At 39.8% G+C, this 18,920-nt stretch overlaps 1 protein-coding gene across 1 annotated transcript in view; it reads left to right on the top strand.

The window, feature by feature from the left end:
• Nucleotides 1-18,920, top strand: part of sh3rf1 (SH3 domain containing ring finger 1) — a 69,712-nt gene that overhangs the window by 25,298 nt on the left and 25,494 nt on the right. The window contains exons 3-4 of the mRNA XM_051138214.1: nt 17,619-17,894; nt 18,401-18,496. Coding sequence (XP_050994171.1) covers nt 17,619-17,894; nt 18,401-18,496 — 372 coding nt within the window. The remainder of the gene's footprint in view (nt 1-17,618; nt 17,895-18,400; nt 18,497-18,920) is intronic.

The following is an 18,920-nucleotide window of genomic DNA, read 5'->3' on the forward strand; positions in this document are numbered from 1 at the left end:
AGATCCTACATTAAATTTACGTTTTGACCTCACTATTCGAGGAACAGACACAGTCTTTATAGATTGGACAGTGCAAATGATGGTTCCCGATTCATTATTCAGATCATTATTCATTATTCTGAGCATGGATCATGAATCATTTGATTTAGATCGGAACTTCACGTATCATGAATCATTTTTTCAGATCGGGACTTCGGAGCAGCTTCTTGAATCATTCCGTAAATTGAGTGATTTGCATTTCAGTCCTGATCTGAAATGATGGTTCGCGATTCATTATTCAGACCGGTACTTAGGAGCAGTCATAAGGGTCAAGTTTTTAAAATTGAGATTTATAAGTCATCTGAAAGCTGAATATAAAAGCTTTCCATTGGTTTATGGTTTGTTAGGATAGGACAATATTTGTTCAAGATACAGCTATTTAAAAATTTGGAATCTGAGGGTGCAAAAAAAATCAAAAATACTGAGAAAATCACTTTTAAAGTTATCCAAATGAAGTTCTTAGCAATGCATATAACTAATGAAAAATTAAGTTTTGATACATTTAAGATAGGAAATTTACTACATATTTTCATGGACCATGATCTTTACTTAATATCCTAATAATTTTTGGCATTAAAGAAAAATCGATAATTTTGACCCATACAATGTATTTTTGGCCATTGCTACAAATATACCCGTGCTACTTAAGACTGGTTTTGTGGTTATTTGGTGAAAATAAAATTGAATTTGAGAAAAAAAAAATCATAGGGCCTTCATGTAATTTTTCTTAAACTATTAATAAATTGCTATTAAACGTTTCATGATTTTAATTAATTAGACACGCTTTTTTGATTAATTATTTTTTGTTTAGCCATTTGAACCGAGTCTAGAAAAATTAAAACGGGGAAAAAAGTGCAATCCAGAACGATTAAAATGGGAAAAAAAATGAATTTGGGACAAAATAAAACCGATTTCATAGGGCCCTAATTTATTGTGCTGCTGCTTTCAATTTTTTGTGCTCTTTTTATTTCTGTTTACTCTTCCGTCACTCTTTCTGGTATTCTTTCATTCTTTGTCTGACTCTTATTTGCTTCTGTCCTTACTTTTTCATCTCTATCTCTCTTTCAGCTGATTAAGATGAAGTGTTTGTAGTTGTGTGACTGTATCACTATGAAGTGGATTAGAGAGGCAGCTCCGTGGGTGGGCGTGAAACTGCAGGAATCAGTTCTGAATGTCGCGCTAATCAGGCCCGTGGAACTCGGCCTGGAACAGCTTCAGCGTTGGCTGTTGGCACTAAAGTGCAAGTGTGTGTTAAGCACTTTAATAAAGCTTGCTATACGCTAACCTCATTAGTCTCGTTCTATCAGGCTCCTCCCATTCTAACCACGCCAAATAACATTAGTCACTTTCCTTTCACCATGGCAACCAGCCCACTGTTTTTCCTTGTTGTCCTTCCTATATTCTTCCTCTGATAGCTGAATATTTGAGCTGAATATGGAAGCGCGATATGATATGACATGTAACAAGTAACTCTGCTATACTTAAACTTTATGAAAGAGATTTAGAAGATATTACAGACCAAGTTACTAATCTCTGTAGCACACTTTTAACAGGATTTTCTGTTATCCAGACTTATTCAGGTTTGTTTGAAGAGATGAGAGCAGGTGGTCGGCTTGTTAACGCTGTTTTCGCTCTAGCTGTATCATCCCCTAGCTTGCAGAGCATTGCATTCTGGGTCCAATGTGCTTTCATAAACCGGCCAATGAAACGAAGCCTTGACAGTTAGGTGAGAGATTTGACATGCGAGAGATAGAGAGGGGGGGTCCGTGTCTCTGAGGGAAAGCCGTATGAAAAGAAGAGATGAATTGCATTGATTGGGAGAACTGCCAGGAATAGATGGAAAAAGGGAGCAGAGGCGGAAAAAACATCCCAGAGATGTTGAAAGTATTGCAAGGCTTTTTTCACGTTTCGTTGAGTCGCTTAGTCCAAGCGACTAAGAGCTGAGAAGTTGTTTATTCATGTTTTTGTCACATTGGATTTTCCAAAAAACTTGCATGCACAGAACAGCGCCTTCATTTGTTCGCCGCCAATGCAAGAGATGTGAAAAATGAGAGCTGCTCTCCAAAGACAGTTTTTTTTTTTTTTTTTTTTTTTTTCTGAGATAAAACGCTTTGAGAAATGTGTTTATAGTATGAGTGTGACCAGGAGCGTGAAAGATGCAAATTATAGCTTTTTACGACTGCGTTCATGTAAAACATACCAGAGAAATGTACCCCACACATCCTTTTCAGGCTATTTTCACAGCAACTTTCAAAGAAACTCTGGTCTGCATCCAAAGCTTTCGTTTTGAGAAATTGGTGAGAGCGAAAACGAGAGAAGAGAGTGCACTCTCCGATGCTAATCACCTCTCTATCTCTTTCCTTCTTTTCACTCAGTTTGTCTTGCCACAAATGTGCATGCACGCACACACAAACACATGCGCATCTTTGCATTATGTCTTTCACAGACTTTCAAGCACAGTGCTTCCTCTGTCATTATTTCTTCATTCGTAACAGCTTCGTGCTGTGGTAAAGAGAGAGTGTGTACATAAAGACCAGAAGTGTTGTCAGCTAAGTAAGGAAAGAGATGCAGAGAAGGAGAGAGAACAAGAGTGTGTGGAGATGGACGCAAACCAAAAAACGAGAGAGAAAAGTATTTGAGAAATGCAGAATACTCAGAGACTGGAGAAGATAGCATGTTGTGGGCAATGTAATTGGGGTGCTGAGGCTTAGTGGTTAATGTTTGGGCTCATGAGCAAAAGGTTGTAGGTTCAAAACATGCAGCAGATTGTCCCAGGAATAAGTATTTATACTTTATACTAGATACTGTCCAAAAATAGCATCTTTACAAACTTTATCCCAACTTTACTTCCTTTTGTAATGTCTTTAGTGTCACTTTTGATAAATTTAATGTAAAAATGAAATTACTTACCCTCATGTGGTTCTGAAATCTGAGAGCTTTCTGACTCTGCATAGACAGCAATGCAACTGACATGATCAAAGGCCCAAAAAGGTAGTAAGGACATCGTTAAAATGGTCAATATCAATATTTTAAGGGGCTGGTCTTTTAAAGTCCTTATGAAATTAATATTTAGTCTTTTTAGTATGAATATGTTAGCCTTGAGGTTGTCTATAAGCTAATATGCTCCAAAACAATGACAAAATTTGCATTTAGAAGATATAAGCATTCAAATCTTACTGTTTCTCACTTCTGCCAATATGGATCAGTGATTTTGATGACATCAGCCTTTACTTCAGCTTCTCATCAAAATTTACATCCAATCAGATGCTCTCTAGAATCCGAATCGCCCCACCCCCCACTATAAATAGACGTTGAAGCTGCGGCTGAGATCAGTCACTTGTTCACACATTGTTTTCTGTATGGTGAATGGCATGTAGTGCACAATGTAGGCGATAGGGAATGATTCAGACAGTGTAAATATGCTTTCAATTGGGGCAAATGAGGTCTAGTTTCGCATTGTCACGCGAACCGCAGCAGCGTGCACAGTCTGCCCCGGACATTGGCTGCGGTCCAGAGACGCGATAGCACGGAGCGGATATGCGCGAGTCGGCCTATATTAAACACTTTTAAAACTACACAGCCTCAGCATGATTATGATCACTGTTTTGTTTTAGTAAGAGTTCAATAATGAATTACACTGTGGTTGTCATAAGCTTTCTAATGCGGTTTGTTTTACCGAGCTTACCTTTAAAGGAGAAGTTCACTTCCAGAACAACAATTTACAAATAATGTACTCACCCTCTTGTCATCCAAGACGTGAGCTTTTAATATCAGAAACTCGTCTGGTCTTACCTTCCCTGACTCTGTGTATTCTAGCTCAAGACAGTTAGGGTATGTCGAAAAACTCTGACCGTATTTTCTCCCTGAACTTCAAAATCGTCCTATATTGCTGTTTTACCTTTTTTGTTAAGGGTGTTTGATCTTCTTTGCATGTTCACTTGCATGTGCGAAGACTGGGTCGGTACTTCTGCAGCAACGTAGGATGCTTTTGAAATGATTTTTAAAGTTGAGGGAGAAAATACGGTTGGAGTTTTTTTGACATACCCTAACTGTCTTGAGCTACAATACACAGAGTTCAGGGGGAGTAAGACAACACTAGCGTTTGAGATTAAAAAGTATTTAAATTGTATTTTTTAAATGAAAATAACCGATCGTTTCGCTAGATTAAGACCCTTTTTCCCGGCTGGGATTGTTTATAACCGCATTTGGGATCGTTTGAAGTCGCATTTAAACTGCATTTTGTAAGTTCAAAATCGGGGCACCATACCAGTCCATTATATGGAGAAAATTCCTGAAATGTTTTCCTTTTTTTTTTTTTTTTTTTTGTGCCTGATGGGCAATATCTTATTGTTTGCGATATACCGGTAAAAGTTTTCCCTACGATAAGAATTGGTCTTCCCGCGATAATAACAATAAAGTCTACACTAGCACGTGTGCGATACAGTTTTGCATGTGTATGAGCATGTTTACAAATCTGTTGTCCAACAAATATATCATTTATTGATATGCTTTTTCTCCAAATTAACATAGTCAAGTGTTTGAAATAACCTTTTGCGATTAGACGTTGCTTACCATATATTGTAGCAATCCGTATGTTTGTCAAGTTTCCTCAATTAAAATATCTCCATCTGCGTTTTATTTAGCTACAGCGATAACCTGGAACGTCAGTACTATTACTTCTGCTATAAAGCATATGTGGAGTTTCCGCGCAAGGGCACCCTCTGGTTTCCAGTATGAATTAAACAGTCATTACATTGTACACATGTTATGTCTATTTTGGGTAAAAATAGGAAAGATAATACTTTTCTTTAAAGAAACAGGATTCAATGAATTATCACCATTTATATCATTGTCGTAATAATACCAGAAATTATCATGATGAATTTTCTAGCTCGTATCGCCCATCTCTATTTGTGCCCAGGTGACATCACCTTGCACCTCAGATCCAAATGAGACATTTAATGAGGAGGATGTTTTAAGCTATGAAATTTAAAGGATGTTTAAATGGTACAAAGACCACTTACATGCTAAAAAAATCAAGACAAGATCTTTTGTCATTGAGCTCTTTAAAAAACAAATATGTTACTTCAAAAGGAAACGTACACAGCAGAAAAGGGTCTGATGGTTCGTTTGATGGACAGGGATGGATACAGTCCTTTTAAGGTTGTAAGTAGAGATGGGTGAGTTTGAAATTGAGTGGGGAATATGGTAATTTGGATTTCTGGAAGCACTGAACCCGCCCGTCTGAAATTGCCATTGGTCGACAAATTCCTTTGAGTGCGCTGCAGCAAAAGTTAAAATTGCCTCAACTTTTCTGCATGATGAAGCCCTACTTTAGCAAATCCTTGTTTTTCTCCTCTAAGTGCTCTCTGACATACCACCTTCTCGCGCGTGAGCACCTGCTTATGTAATCAGGTATGTGAGCAGATGAATAAAAAAGGAGATGTGGTTAAAAGGTGAAAAACTGAATGTTAAATAAGTTCTTGCCTGTCTGTGTGGCCTTTTTTCCCAAGTCCTGGAGATTGAGGGTTGTGTTATTCCACCCATGCAGTGTTAAGATATACAATCTGTGATCCTCAGCACACCCCAAACCGCCTGTCTTTACTGTAGTAAGTGAGGTCAGGCAAGTGTACACACACACAGTGAGAGAAAAGTTGCCACATACAAAATAGCAGCACAGATTTGCTTTATTTTTCCAGCGAGTTACACATACACAGAGTTGCGCTCATCCTTCATGAAAACCACATGCTCCTTTCCCATAATTCCACTATAAAGCCAAGACCCCCTCCATGTTTAAACAGTTTCTTTTTGATGACTAATCTGTAGCTTACAGAAAAGTCTTGCCTCAGCAACGTCTCTGTTGTACTCCCATATGTTTAGTGTTTTACTCAATGAAAGACTTTTTTCTCCTCTTAAACAGGCCTCTGCTTCTAGTTTTTCCCATTTAGCTTAACATATGCCTGCTTCATGGTTCATTTGTCCACACATTTAGGCTGGGCAGCTTTGATCTCATGAAAGGACTCCAACTCCCATGAGACTTTGCACACCGGTCTGTGGCAGATTGATTCAGTCGAGCTGTAATGGCAGTGGTTCCCATGAGCCTCTAAAGTGTAGTCCAGTTCCCCACGGCAAGGTGAATTGCAGAGGTTTTATGGAGGTCGGTGACTGTGGAACAGGTGTGGGTTGTAATGAGGTGGATGTATGGTGAGATGGTCACATGGCTTAAACAGACACAAGTGTAGGACTGGATGACCCCAAAGAAGGTAGAAGGCAAATGGAGAGGGCTGGGAAAGAGAGATTCTGCTCGGGTTCATCTGTGATCATGGTCCAGATGCACATCTGGGGTCCAGACAGCTAGCCTTGTGTTTTCTGAGTTTTACTTTGCCTCCTGTTTTTGTGATTCTCTCTTCCTCTCGTCTGTGGTTTATTGGTGTTGGGATAATATCTCACAGGCATTCATGCTGTGTCACTATAAAGTGTGATGTCTGTAAATTTAAGCAATTAACCCTTTTTTCCAGGATCCTATAAAATAAAAAATAACAAGATTGTTGACAAGATTGCATTTGTGTGTTTTGTGTTTCTGTCTAAAGGGTTGAATAGCAGTGTAAAACTATGGAGGACTAGGAGTAGCACTTAAAACTAAAAAGGAATCAATTATCAATTTATTACTTGAAAAATAAAAATGTAAATAAAGTTAAATAACATATAAAATGTTAGTTAAGTCTTACAATTGAATTATACATTAACTCATTTCAAACATTTCTGCAAACATTCAACTTTATTTTAAGATGCACTGATTTATTCATATTTTACTATAAGAATATAGTAGTTTATTATTATTTTACTGTTACGTTACTACATCTTTAAACATTAATTAAACCGTTTTAAATGTCTGATTTTTTTTTTTTTTTTTGTTATCCATTAGACTTGATTTTTTTTTATTACATATTTCTTTTTTAATTCATAAACTGAGAATTGACCATTTCATTAGTCTATTGCACGTAGTCCAAAAATTAAAGTTGGTTGCTTGACTATTTAATTTATTTATTTTAATGATTACCTAGATTAATTGGTATTGCAGAACAACCTTTTTTTTTTTTTTTTTTTTTTTTTTTTTTTTTTTTTAACTTTAACCACAGTGGCTTTTTTTGTGTCATGGCCCAGTCTAGGGGTGTGCAATTATGACCAAAAAAAAAAGAAAAAGAACAAGGTATCTCAATATTTTCTGGAATTTTGTCATTAACAATAATTAAACTGTTTTGCTGAGTGTGTTACTGTGCTGGTAACTTGCCAGGTTTAGGACTGCCGTGGACAACTGAGCCCCAAAGCTTTCGATATTCTTCATATTTTGTTAGGTGGTTAGTTACAGGAAGTACCAGAAGTAACAAAAGTTTTTTCCGTTTATGGGCATTTTACCTCTATAAGGCTATTTTTTTGTAAAAAAAAAATGTTTGTGTCAAGTTTTTAAATTTAATTAACAAATTCAAATAGTAATACGCTATAGGGCTGTTACCAATCAGGTGAAATCAGAATCAGCTAAATTTGTGTTTGCAAATGGCATTTAGATGCATTTTCACAGACATGGATGCAGTTAGTCAATTAGTATTAACTTGTTTATTGGACTGCTTTATAAAATCAATGTCACATTTGCAATTGTGCTGATATTTGGAGAAAAAATACTCTCCATGCGATATTAACTGTATCAGAAGATATAAATATTAAAGGGGTCCTATTATGCTTGTTCACTTTTTGAACTTTAGTCAGTGTGTGGTGTTTTATGTCTTGGGGCATAAAAAAAGATCTACAAAGTTACAAATCTCAAAGTCCATAGAGATATTTCGTTTTTAAAAAATCCCTTTTCAAGAAGTACAACGAACAGCTCCTTTGGACTACAACGTTTGTTTTCCGCATGCAATGATGTCACAAGCACGGAGAGCCGCTTTAACGAACCTTAGAGTGGCGGGTATAAACATTGATTCAGAGCAGTACAGGGGGTCGAAACACATGCCGAAGCCGCGGTCTACTCCGGTTGCCGCGTCGGAGCCATAACGCACAGCAGACGTGTGCAGTGTGTGGTAAGAGATTTATTCATCATACAGTGTAGATAACGTTAGCTTCACTTATAACGCGACTGTTTTTTTTAAATGCATAAACTTGCACTAGAATAGGCGAGGCTAATCAGTGATGATGTTCTTTTTTTATAATGTTAGGCTGCTTTTAGCCTTATGCTGGAGCTGGTTTCGGGCAATGAAACGAAGTATGTAAATATTTAAATACATTAGCACGATAATATCATGTATTGGTGATCTTGCAGGCTGATGATAGGACCCTACACTACTGTAGTGTATTATTTACTCACCCTCCATGCATTCTAGGTGTATATAACTTCCTTCTTTCAGATGAATGCAGTCGGGGGGTTAATAAAGGCCTCCTGTATCGAATCGATGCGTTTTTGTCAGAAAAATATCCATATTTAAAATGCAAGAATCACTTTAATCTAGCTTGTGCTAACAGTTGTACACTGAACTTGCTTCTTTGGCAAGGGGCATGGCAGTACTGAAACACCGTCTAAGCTGTTCGCCAATCACAACACATTTCGGAAGGCGGAACCCAGAACTAATCATGTCATTTGTGCCCGGCTGGGAGAAATGTATTGTAATAATGTAAGTTATGTTAAACATAATGCATTTTTTGAACCACCAAGCATGAAAGCATGTTCTAGTACACCACAAAAACAAAATCAAGACTCTGTTAAAGAGCATAATAGGACACCTTTAAGGACATATAAAAGTCATGGGGGGGGGGCATATTTGCCTTGAATTTTACGGAACTCTAAATGTGTTTTAATAGACTAAATAGCACAGTGAAATCGTGAATTCTAAATGCACACGCACAGTTGTCTAACCTACATCATGTAATGTATGAATGTACTCTCTGGGTGTGTTTTTGTTTGGTTTTTGCGATACTTGATAATGTTAAATTGCATATCATTCATCAACAACAATTATGATGTTATCATAGATTGTATGTATTGCACACCCCTATGGGTCACAAAACATTTTGATTATACACACATTTATAGACACCTTAGTATCACCTCAGGATGGTTTGATCTCACTGGAACAAAACTGATCCCTAGAATATTTTACACATTATTGTTTATTGTTAAATTTTCAATTTTTAAGGTCAGTTTACAATTTGCAGGATTTGCAGTACTAAATATTATAGGGAGAACCTAGGTAGGTATAGTGCACATGTAGAACATTAACTTTGAGACTTACCTTAATTTTTTATGAGGCTGAAAAGGTTAGAACCAGACATTTTAAAACTACATATAATCAATCACTCAAGATGAGGAAAAAGTAGTCAAGCTACCTGCACTGGATCACTTAAGATGGATTAGGTTTAAAGTCAAAATCTAATTTAATCTGTTTTGTAATGGGGATTTAAGCTTTTAGATATCATTATTTGTTTCCCATTTTCCATCTCAGAGTGCGTCAAAGCAGTTGTTGTTTTCTAGCATCCTCCCATGAAACTTCTGCATCTCGCCACCTCCCCTCCTCTCATTTCTGTGTTCTGCTGTGAGGGTGACAGAAAGAACGGTGGATCTTCTGCAGATGTTACCATGGAAACCTCAACTATCCTGTTTCACTTTTGACCGTGGGATAACACTGCTCATTTTTTTGATATAAAGGTCAAGGGTTGAATGTAGTGAGACGACAGGACAGCAAGTACATGTTTATAACCTGATTAGTTCTCTAACTGTTCTTCCTCCCTCCCTCCTTCTCTCTGATCTAACAAACTCTATTCTTTCTCATCCTCATCAAGATCTTGCTGCAGTCTGAGAAGTGTTTGCTTCTTATTGGTTTAAATCACTGCGGTAGACAAATATCTGTTCACAAAGCCTGGCCAAACCTGATGTTTTGTTATTCAGACCTCAGCCCTGCATCGACTGCATCAATTCCCTCCTTTCCTCAGTCATAAACGCCCACTCAGCATCCTCCACACCTGATCTATCATCCTTTACAAAGTAATTATCCACTAAAGCTTCAGCAGGGAGGCCTGTTACTTTCGAGGTGAAAAGTATGAGGCTTCAGCAGCAGCTGTAGGTGGGAGTCCATTTTTAGCAGAGGACACAGATGAGGGACAGGTCAGGTCATTTCCCAGTGGTCATAAACGGAGCCATTAGCAGCCCATTTCAGTTAATGTGGACGTAATGAAAACAACATGGCTGCCACACACTCACAAACTCCTGTCAATAACACTACGTCATTTCCATTTGGTGAATCGTTAGGGCTACGAGGTAAGCACTACTCTGTGATGGGTTTGATTGCTTGTGCCTCTTGGGAGTTGTCCTCTTTTTCCTGTCATCTCTCTCTGTGTTGGGGGATTTCTTTAGCTAAATTATTCTAGATAGGGGTCAGACTTTCTCCTGCCTGACTGACCCACCCCAACTCCTATAAAAGCTCTTGTAAAAACCATCGGGGAAACATTGCACTGCCCTTCCATGCACTGAGAGCGTTTTAATGCACCCTTTGCGTACTCCAAACACGCACTGATTCATTCAGTTAATGTGTGGAGTGTCTGTTTTCTATTGCACCCCAGCTGGTGTAACCTTTTTTTTAATGACTTTCTCATTGTAATTTGCCTTTATCGTTGACTCTTAGCACTACTTTAATAAATTATCAAGGGCTGCAGACTGTGAATAAAATATAAAATAACAACAATGAACAGCACAAGCCATGATGTCCGATTCACACGCGAATGACTCTTATTAACCCGTTCTTGTTAATGAGTCAGTCATAATGATTCATGAAAAATTATTAATTACCAGATCAGTGAATTGTTCAGAGCAGCTCCGGAGCTTTTTGCTTTACTATTTGTTCATATAATCTGTAATTAAAGATACATAAGCAAAACACAGTTTTAACACACTAATAAATTATTGATGCTATTTGAGCTAATTTGTACTAAATGCAACAAAAGTGTTTTATTCGCAAAACTTAAACTGTTGTCAGAATCTGTATACTAACATGTTTCTTTACCATCAGGCATTTTCATATATTTATGAAGTAAAAATTAATATCACTTCTGACTGTTTAAAGCAGACATCAGATGGAAAATTCACATTTACATGGTGTTTGCACCTAAACCTAAAAAACCTAAACATTGGGGCAGGGGGCAGCTGTGGCCTAATGGTTAGGGAGTCGGGCTTGTAATCAAAAGGTTGCGGGTTTGAGTCCCAGGTCTGGCAGGGATTGAAGGTGGAAGGAGTGAATAACCAGCGCTCTCTCCACCCTCAATACCACGACTGAGGTGAGTTCCTTGAGCAAGGCACCGATCCCCCAACTGCTCCCCAGGCGCTGCAGCGATAGCAATATGGCTGCCCACTGCTCCGGGTGTGTGTTCACGGTGTGTGTGTGTGCGTGTATTTGTTCACTACTCACTACTGTGTGTGTGCACTTGGATGGGTTAAATGCAGAGCACAAATTCCGAGTATGGGTCACCATACTTGGCCTCACATCATGTCCTTTCCTTTCCTTTTGCAAAGAGCTTGACTGACCAATCTGACCAATAATAACGCAGACTTAAACTTGTGTATTGACATCTTTCCGCGACTGAAATAAGATATGTACTGATGTTCATTCATGTTTATTTTGTGCTTTAAGTAAATATGAAAAGACAATTGGTTTTGATTTTGATCGGTTTGATTGATCTCTCACGACACATTGAAGAGCCACAAAACGGCATTTATTGTTTGAATTTCTTTAAAAAATTACCAAATTTGAAAGCTGAGACCTTGTTTCATACCAGAAGTAAACTACCCTGTTTTATCTGTTGGCGTGTTGTCAGTTTCCTCTTTGCGTCATGAAGTATTTTTAACTGCATGGGAACACGATGTATAGTGTGACACCGGCATTGTTTGTTGGACGTGGCAACAGTAACTAAGGGGGACGGGTTTTTGCGAAGAGTTATTTATCAAGCCGTTTTGATTTTCTAATGTATGTCATACTACTCAGGCTCCACCCACAACTGCTGACAGGCTGTCTCGTATTGGCATATTTCTGCCCTCAGCCAGTTGTACACTGTCCTCCATTTTCTCCACGCTCGAGCAGCTGTAGTGACACAAGTGTCTTGTAAGCAGTGCAGGTGTTTTGTATTTGGATGTAAAAGTGAGCATAAAAGTCTTCGGGTTTTTTTCCTGTCATCAGAGGGTGCAGTGGGAAAAAACTTAAGAGAGGGGTGGAGTCAGCAATAGCTCATTATAATAGCCCATTATAATTTAAAAAAACATGCACCGAAACGGATCTCTGTTAACAGAGCTGTTTTTGACAAGGTAAACAGGGTGTTGTTTTACATTACCACTGAGGAAATTTAACCAAAGTATGTTGCAGACATTTCATAAAGATCCTAAAGAATCATACCAACTTGTCAAAAATGAGCATCCGAAGTCTCCTTTAATTTTAGAGGCTCCCTAGTTGTTTCTTTAGTGTGGAGGCCTGTCAACCTGTCCAAAACATGATCTAGACAGTGATGGGTCACAGAAGAGATGGGTGTGAATTGAAAAGACAAGAAACAAGGGAGGTAGCTGGAAAAAGTCTTCATTGAGTGAGCTAAAAGGGTGTATGATATGACATTAGATTGCCTCTAACAGTGATTTAGAGATGGCGGGGATGTTTGTGGATATTAGAGCCTTAATAGTGATTGATGGCTTGTGACTAGGAGAGCTCATTAGTATTGGATTACACATTTCTCATTAGCAGTGTATTAGGCACATCTAGCTGTCACGCATTGACAAATTATAGGAAGGTTCCACTCTGCTTAGAAACGTCAAACATCTCTACTGGACGAATTGTGTGATGGAATCCAAGAGCCAAGCCCTTGTTGATTTTGTATCATTACCAATAGTTTTACCATTTACCATTGTGCCCTTGAGCAAGACATTTAACCGTGACAAGAGGTGGGAATTATTTTTTTTAACTTTATGATTTTGAGTTTTGATTCAAGATTTACTTCAACACATATAATTACACATTACTCAAGTGTATTAACTGAAACATTATTTTCAGTTTTTGGCTAAATGAAAACTTTCCTTTTCGTTTTTGGTTTATAGTAACCGATTGATTTCGGTCACTGAACTTGAAGGGATTGTTCACCAAAAATGAAATTTCTCTTATCACTTACTTATTCTTCTGTTGTATGAGTTTCTTTCTTTTGTTGAACACAAATATATTTTAAAGTATGTTGTTAACAAAACAGTCGCTGGTAGTCATTGGCTTTCATATTGTTATTTTTTCGTTTTTTTGTGTTCAACAGAAGAAAGAAACCGCATGAGGGTGAGTAAATTACAGAATTTCATCAAAAATTTTGGTGAACAATCAAATTCATTTTTGTAAGTGTGAACAGGTTTTTTTTTTTTACAATAATGGAATATTAGTCTGATTTGAGAAACAGTTGCATTCATGAGTGAATCTTTTCTTTTCCCCGCTTTCCTGGTGATAATTGTACTCTACTATAAGGTACTGGAAAAAAATCTACAAAATGACAAATTAGTTGTAATTGGCAATTAGAGAGGGATGGATCAGCAAGCCTGCAGTGTAGACTCTCTAAAAGCCACCAGAGGTTTTTATTTTGTTTCTACGTATTTTTAGGTATCTTGTTTACATTATAATCTCATTTGCTTCAGCACCAGGGAGCGTTTTAACAACATAAAGGTGTTTTTGTTTCTCCCTCCAGTAAGAGATGTTTAGAGCAGTTGCACAGCAGTGAGTAATTTCAGGCCCGTTGGACATTCGAAGCTGTTTTGCATTAGTGTCTAATATTGTGTTGTTCTGATTCAGGTTCATCCAGTCTTGTTCTTCAGATCTTCGGTGAGACAGACTGGTGTTTATCTCTCCTGTTCCATGAAAGAGTTCTTGGATCAGGATGAGTCTTGAGATCAGAAAGAGATCAGAAGGCAACAAGTGGCCTCAATTTTTTTTTTTTTTTGAATAGAGCCAGTGAGGTTCATGTAACCTTAACAAATGGGCAAGCATACACACGCACACCTTCAGTTCTCTGTTTGGACTGGATAAAAGCCTGAATGCGGTTCTTTCATGTCGGTCCAGTTCAAGCGATCTTTAGCACCCTTCGTTTCACACACGAGGCTTAGACCGGAAAAACACACACGGACACACACACACCAGCCTTCCTAACATTCATTTGATCAAACTCTTTTTTTTTTTTTACTCTTTTTCTTTCTTTCTCCTTTTCTTTCTTGCCCTCCTACTCTTTTTGTTGCTTATCCTTCCATCTTATCCCCGTTCTTTCGTGTCTTTCCTGTTCTCTCGCGCTTTCTGTCTGCTTCGTTCTCTAAGCTGAGCAAAGTGGGTAAATCTGCAGATCTGCTGACAGCTGCCTTTGAGAGAGGCCCACAGAAGGGGGGACGAAAACAGCACAGAGGTGCACAGACGAATAGAGCTTTGATTTTTGAGTTGTTAGAGTCTGTGGACTTGGGCACAGCAGCACATTACATCAAATAAAGCTGTCGGCCCAAATTACATAGAATTGTGCACAAATAACATTTAAGTTCATCTTTATTTCCTGTTTGGTTTTGTTTTTAAAGTTTGAGAAAGGGATGTGGTTTCTGAAAGGTCAGTTTGCCCTCTAGTTAGTTGTCTCAGTGTCTGGCTGGCCGTCTGTCCTCTCTGTGGTGAGTGCTGCTTTAGTCACTGTCTGATCCTCCTCTGGGCTGAACAGTACCACATCAGTCTCTCTCTCTTTGGTTTCCCATGTTTTCTTTCTTTCATTTATCCTTTCTTTATGTCTACTTTCCTGCCTGTTTTACTTCCTAAGTACCTTTTTACCTACCCACCTATATTACTACCTTTGTTCCCTCATTCCTACCCACCCAAAACTTGCCCACCTACATGCTGTCCGCTCTCCTTCCTTTCCTACGTACCTACGTACTAATCTGCCTACCTACCTTCCTTCCTGTCTACCTACTTAACCAACTTCCTTCCTACCTACCTACCTACAGTACCCAACCACCTTCCTTCCTTTCATCCTTATTTTCTTCTTACCTGTCTACCTACCCACCAGCTTCTTTTTTACTTCTGTCCAGCCTGCCTACTTAATAGACTTCCTTCCTATCTGTCTTTCTGTTTACCAACCTATCTTTCTGTCTACCTTCTTAACCACCGGAACACCCAAACCCACCCACCTACCTACCTACCCACCCACTCATCTACCTGCCTACCTACCAAACCCACCTACCTACCTAACCACCAACCCACCCAACTACCTACCCATCCACCCATCTACCTACCTACTTAACCACCTACCTACCTACCTACTTGCCTATCTACCTACGCACCCACCCAGCCACTTTCCTACCTACCTATCTACCTACCCAACCTAAGGGGTGTCTACCTAACCAACCAACCACCCACCTACCTACTTACGTAACCACCCACCCACCCACTTACCTACCTATCTACTGACCCACCCACCTTGCCACCTACCTACATACCCATCTACTTACCTAAACACCCACCTGCCCAGCTATCTAGCTGTCCAGCCACCTACCCCTACCGACCTAAACACCCACCCATGCACCTAGCAGCCCACCAACCTATCTGCCTACCAATCCATCTACGTACCCATTTATCTATCCAGCCACCAACCCACCTACCTATCTACCTACCTACCCACCCACCCCTCCTAGCTATCTGACCTATCTGTACCCATTCACCTACCTACGCACGCATCTACCTACCTATCTACTTGCCCACCCAGATATCTAAGCTATTTACCCACCCACCTACGTATCCACCCATGTACCTACCTACCCACCTGCCTATCCACCTATCTGTACCCATCCACCTACCTACCCACCGACCCACCTATGCACCCATCTGCCTACCTAAACGCCCAAAACACCCACCCACCCACCTTCCTACCCACCTTCCTACCCACCTTCCTACCCACCTACCTACCCACCCACCTACCTATCTACTTACCCGCCCAGCTATCAACCTATCAAACTACCTACCTACCCACTTACCCACCCACCTACCCATATACCTACAAAGCCATCTACCTACCTACCTACTCACCCACCTATACACCCACCCAGCTATCTACCCGTGCACCCACCCAACCATGCACCAACCTACCTACCTACCCAACTAAACACTCACCCACCTACCTACCCACCTTTTTATTTATTTCCTTCCTACCCTCCTAGTTAATCTTCCTTTTTTACTTCCTTCTGGCCTGCACTTACTTCCTTTTTACTTATCTGCCTCTCTGCCTACCCACCTACCTTCCTTTTCTACTTCCTTTCCTGCCTGCCTACCTACCTAACCACTTTTGTCTTTCCTTTCTTCTTTCTTCCCATTTCCTTCCTTTCCCCTTTAAGGTAAGAAGGAATTTCTCACCTACCTACCTACCTATCTGTCTACCTACCTTCTTTCTTTATTTCCTACCTACCTACTTAATCTTATGCTCTAGCTGTCTGCATACTCACCTTCTTTCCTTCCTTCCTGTCTACCTACCTAGCCACCCTCCTTAGTTCCTACCCAACTACCTTCCTTCTATTCTTCCTTCCTTGCTTCTTTCTTACCAACCTACTTACCTATCTGCCCACGCCACCGTCCATCTGTCTTTTCCTTCTTTCCTGTCCAATACCTTCCGGCCTTTCAAGATGATATTCTGATTCTCTGTGTCGTTGGTGTTGTGATTATCATTCTCCTCACTATGTGCAGGAGATGCATGCTACAGTGGAGGAAGCCCATGGGGCTTTATTCTGGGTGGTGGGGGTGTTCTCTTGGACAGAGGGCCCCTCTCTTGAGCGGTTTGCCTGAAAAGGGCTCATTCAGCTGAGCAGTACTGTGTCTGCTGCCTCCTCCCTCTCTCTCTGGCTGTGGATCATTGTCAGGCCTGAAAGGAGCTTTGACCAGTTCCAGACGACTGGTTCTGCACCATAAAACTCCACACACACTGATAAATGGGCTTGCCCCACAACATTGTGAATCCATTGGCATATCCCAGGGCATTTTGGGATTGTCAGACAAGGAGGCAGTCAGTAAGTTAAGCAACACAGACGGTGCAAGACAGACAGAAAAAGCAGCCCGACACAGTCAAGCCAACAAGGTCAGGCTGAAAGACAAGCCAGACAGACTGATCGCTCATATGCAGTACAAAACCTAGCATTGAGCGTATGTGATAGCATTCTCTACTATATAGCTGAGCAAAGACTGTATATATGTGGTTGTTTATTTCTTTTCATTCTGCAGATGTCCATGTTATGGATAGCATGGCTCCAAAGATAGCAGTATAGGTTTTAAAAAACCTTGCAGCAAAGGGTTTATTATAGAATCTCTGCCTTCGCTTTACACTTAACACCCTCCTCCACTCCACACATGGTCACGCTCTATGAAAGCTGGCTGTGGTTATCACGGTCACCCTTCGCCTGTCCTACAAGTTTGAAAAATGAATGCGCTTTTGAGTGCTGATCGTGCATTATCCATGAATCCAAGTTACTCTGAAAACCCTGAGTTTTAGTAATCCCCCACCTCTTTTTCTCTTTTCTGCAGGGAGTTCCTCAGCTACCCTGTGCCAAGGCCTTATACAACTATGATGGCAAAGAACCTGGAGATCTCAAGTTCAGCAAGGGTGACATCATCATCCTGCGCCGGCAGGTGGATGAAAACTGGTACCATGGAGAGATGGGCGGAGTCCATGGATTTTTCCCCACCAACTTTGTCCAGGTCATCAAACCTCTCCCACAGCCACCCCCTCAATGCAAGGCCCTCTATGACTTTGAGCTGAAAGACAAGGAGGCTGACAAGGACTGCTTGCCATTTTCAAAGGTGCTGAAAATCTACTCACAGTACAGAGTTTGACCTTCATCTTTGCTCTCTCAGTCACACACACCTTCTCCCATTCACAAGCTCAAAAACAAACAGTAACACTTCACCATTAGTTAATGCATTGGGTGTTTTTAAACCTTTTTTTAGATTCACCCCAAGGTCACTATTCTTACTTTGCATGGAAAAAGAAGCATAATTTCTCTTTTGTATGTTCCACTGAAAGCTAAAATAATAGAGGTTTGGAAAGACGCGGGGGTGAATACTTTTGGGGTGAGCTAACAGCACTGCTTTAATGTTGGAAAAGCAAAAACATTTTATACTGCTTGCAACATAAGCGTTGATCCCCTCGAGCCATTTGTGTTTTGGATAGATTTTTATTTAAAAAAAACAAATGCCTGGCTTTCATTGATGCCTTCGAGTTGCTCATTTTTATAAACTTTTTAACAACTTGCTGTGAGGGCTTCTGGCTGAATAACAAGGAACGTATTTTTTCTGTTTGCCCTCAGGATGATATTCTTACTGTGATTCGTCGTGTGGATGAGAACTGGGCGGAAGGCATGCTGGGAGATAAGATTGGCATCTTCCCCATATCTTATGTAGAGGTGAGTCATATCAACGCATTTAAAATTGTCATTGTTCCCTGATGTTTTCACTTTTAATGTTTTATATTTAGACTTTTCATCACTGCTTTCTTGGAAACCTTCAAAATATTCTCCACCCTTTTAAAAGCTTGCTTTTAAAAGTATCTTGTTTCCATTTTTGTTGCTGTCACGTCCTGTTAGTTTGGCCAGTCTTTCATCCCCACCTTGTCTTTGTTTCTGCTCTTGTTGAAACGCACATCTCTTTGAGAATTCACACCTCTGAGAACGCTCATTGGTGCTAATGATTTGAGATGTATTAAACCCTCATCAGCTTTTTTATTATTTTCTGACACAAGTCTCTCTCTTGAATCACTCAACCTCAAACAAGCACAGCTTCACGTGTTGCAGCAGCTCACATCACACAACACTTCATGTCCCTCCTCCC

Source organism: Labeo rohita, chromosome 20, assembly GCF_022985175.1.
Source record: "Labeo rohita strain BAU-BD-2019 chromosome 20, IGBB_LRoh.1.0, whole genome shotgun sequence".
Classification (NCBI taxonomy): domain Eukaryota; kingdom Metazoa; phylum Chordata; class Actinopteri; order Cypriniformes; family Cyprinidae; genus Labeo; species Labeo rohita.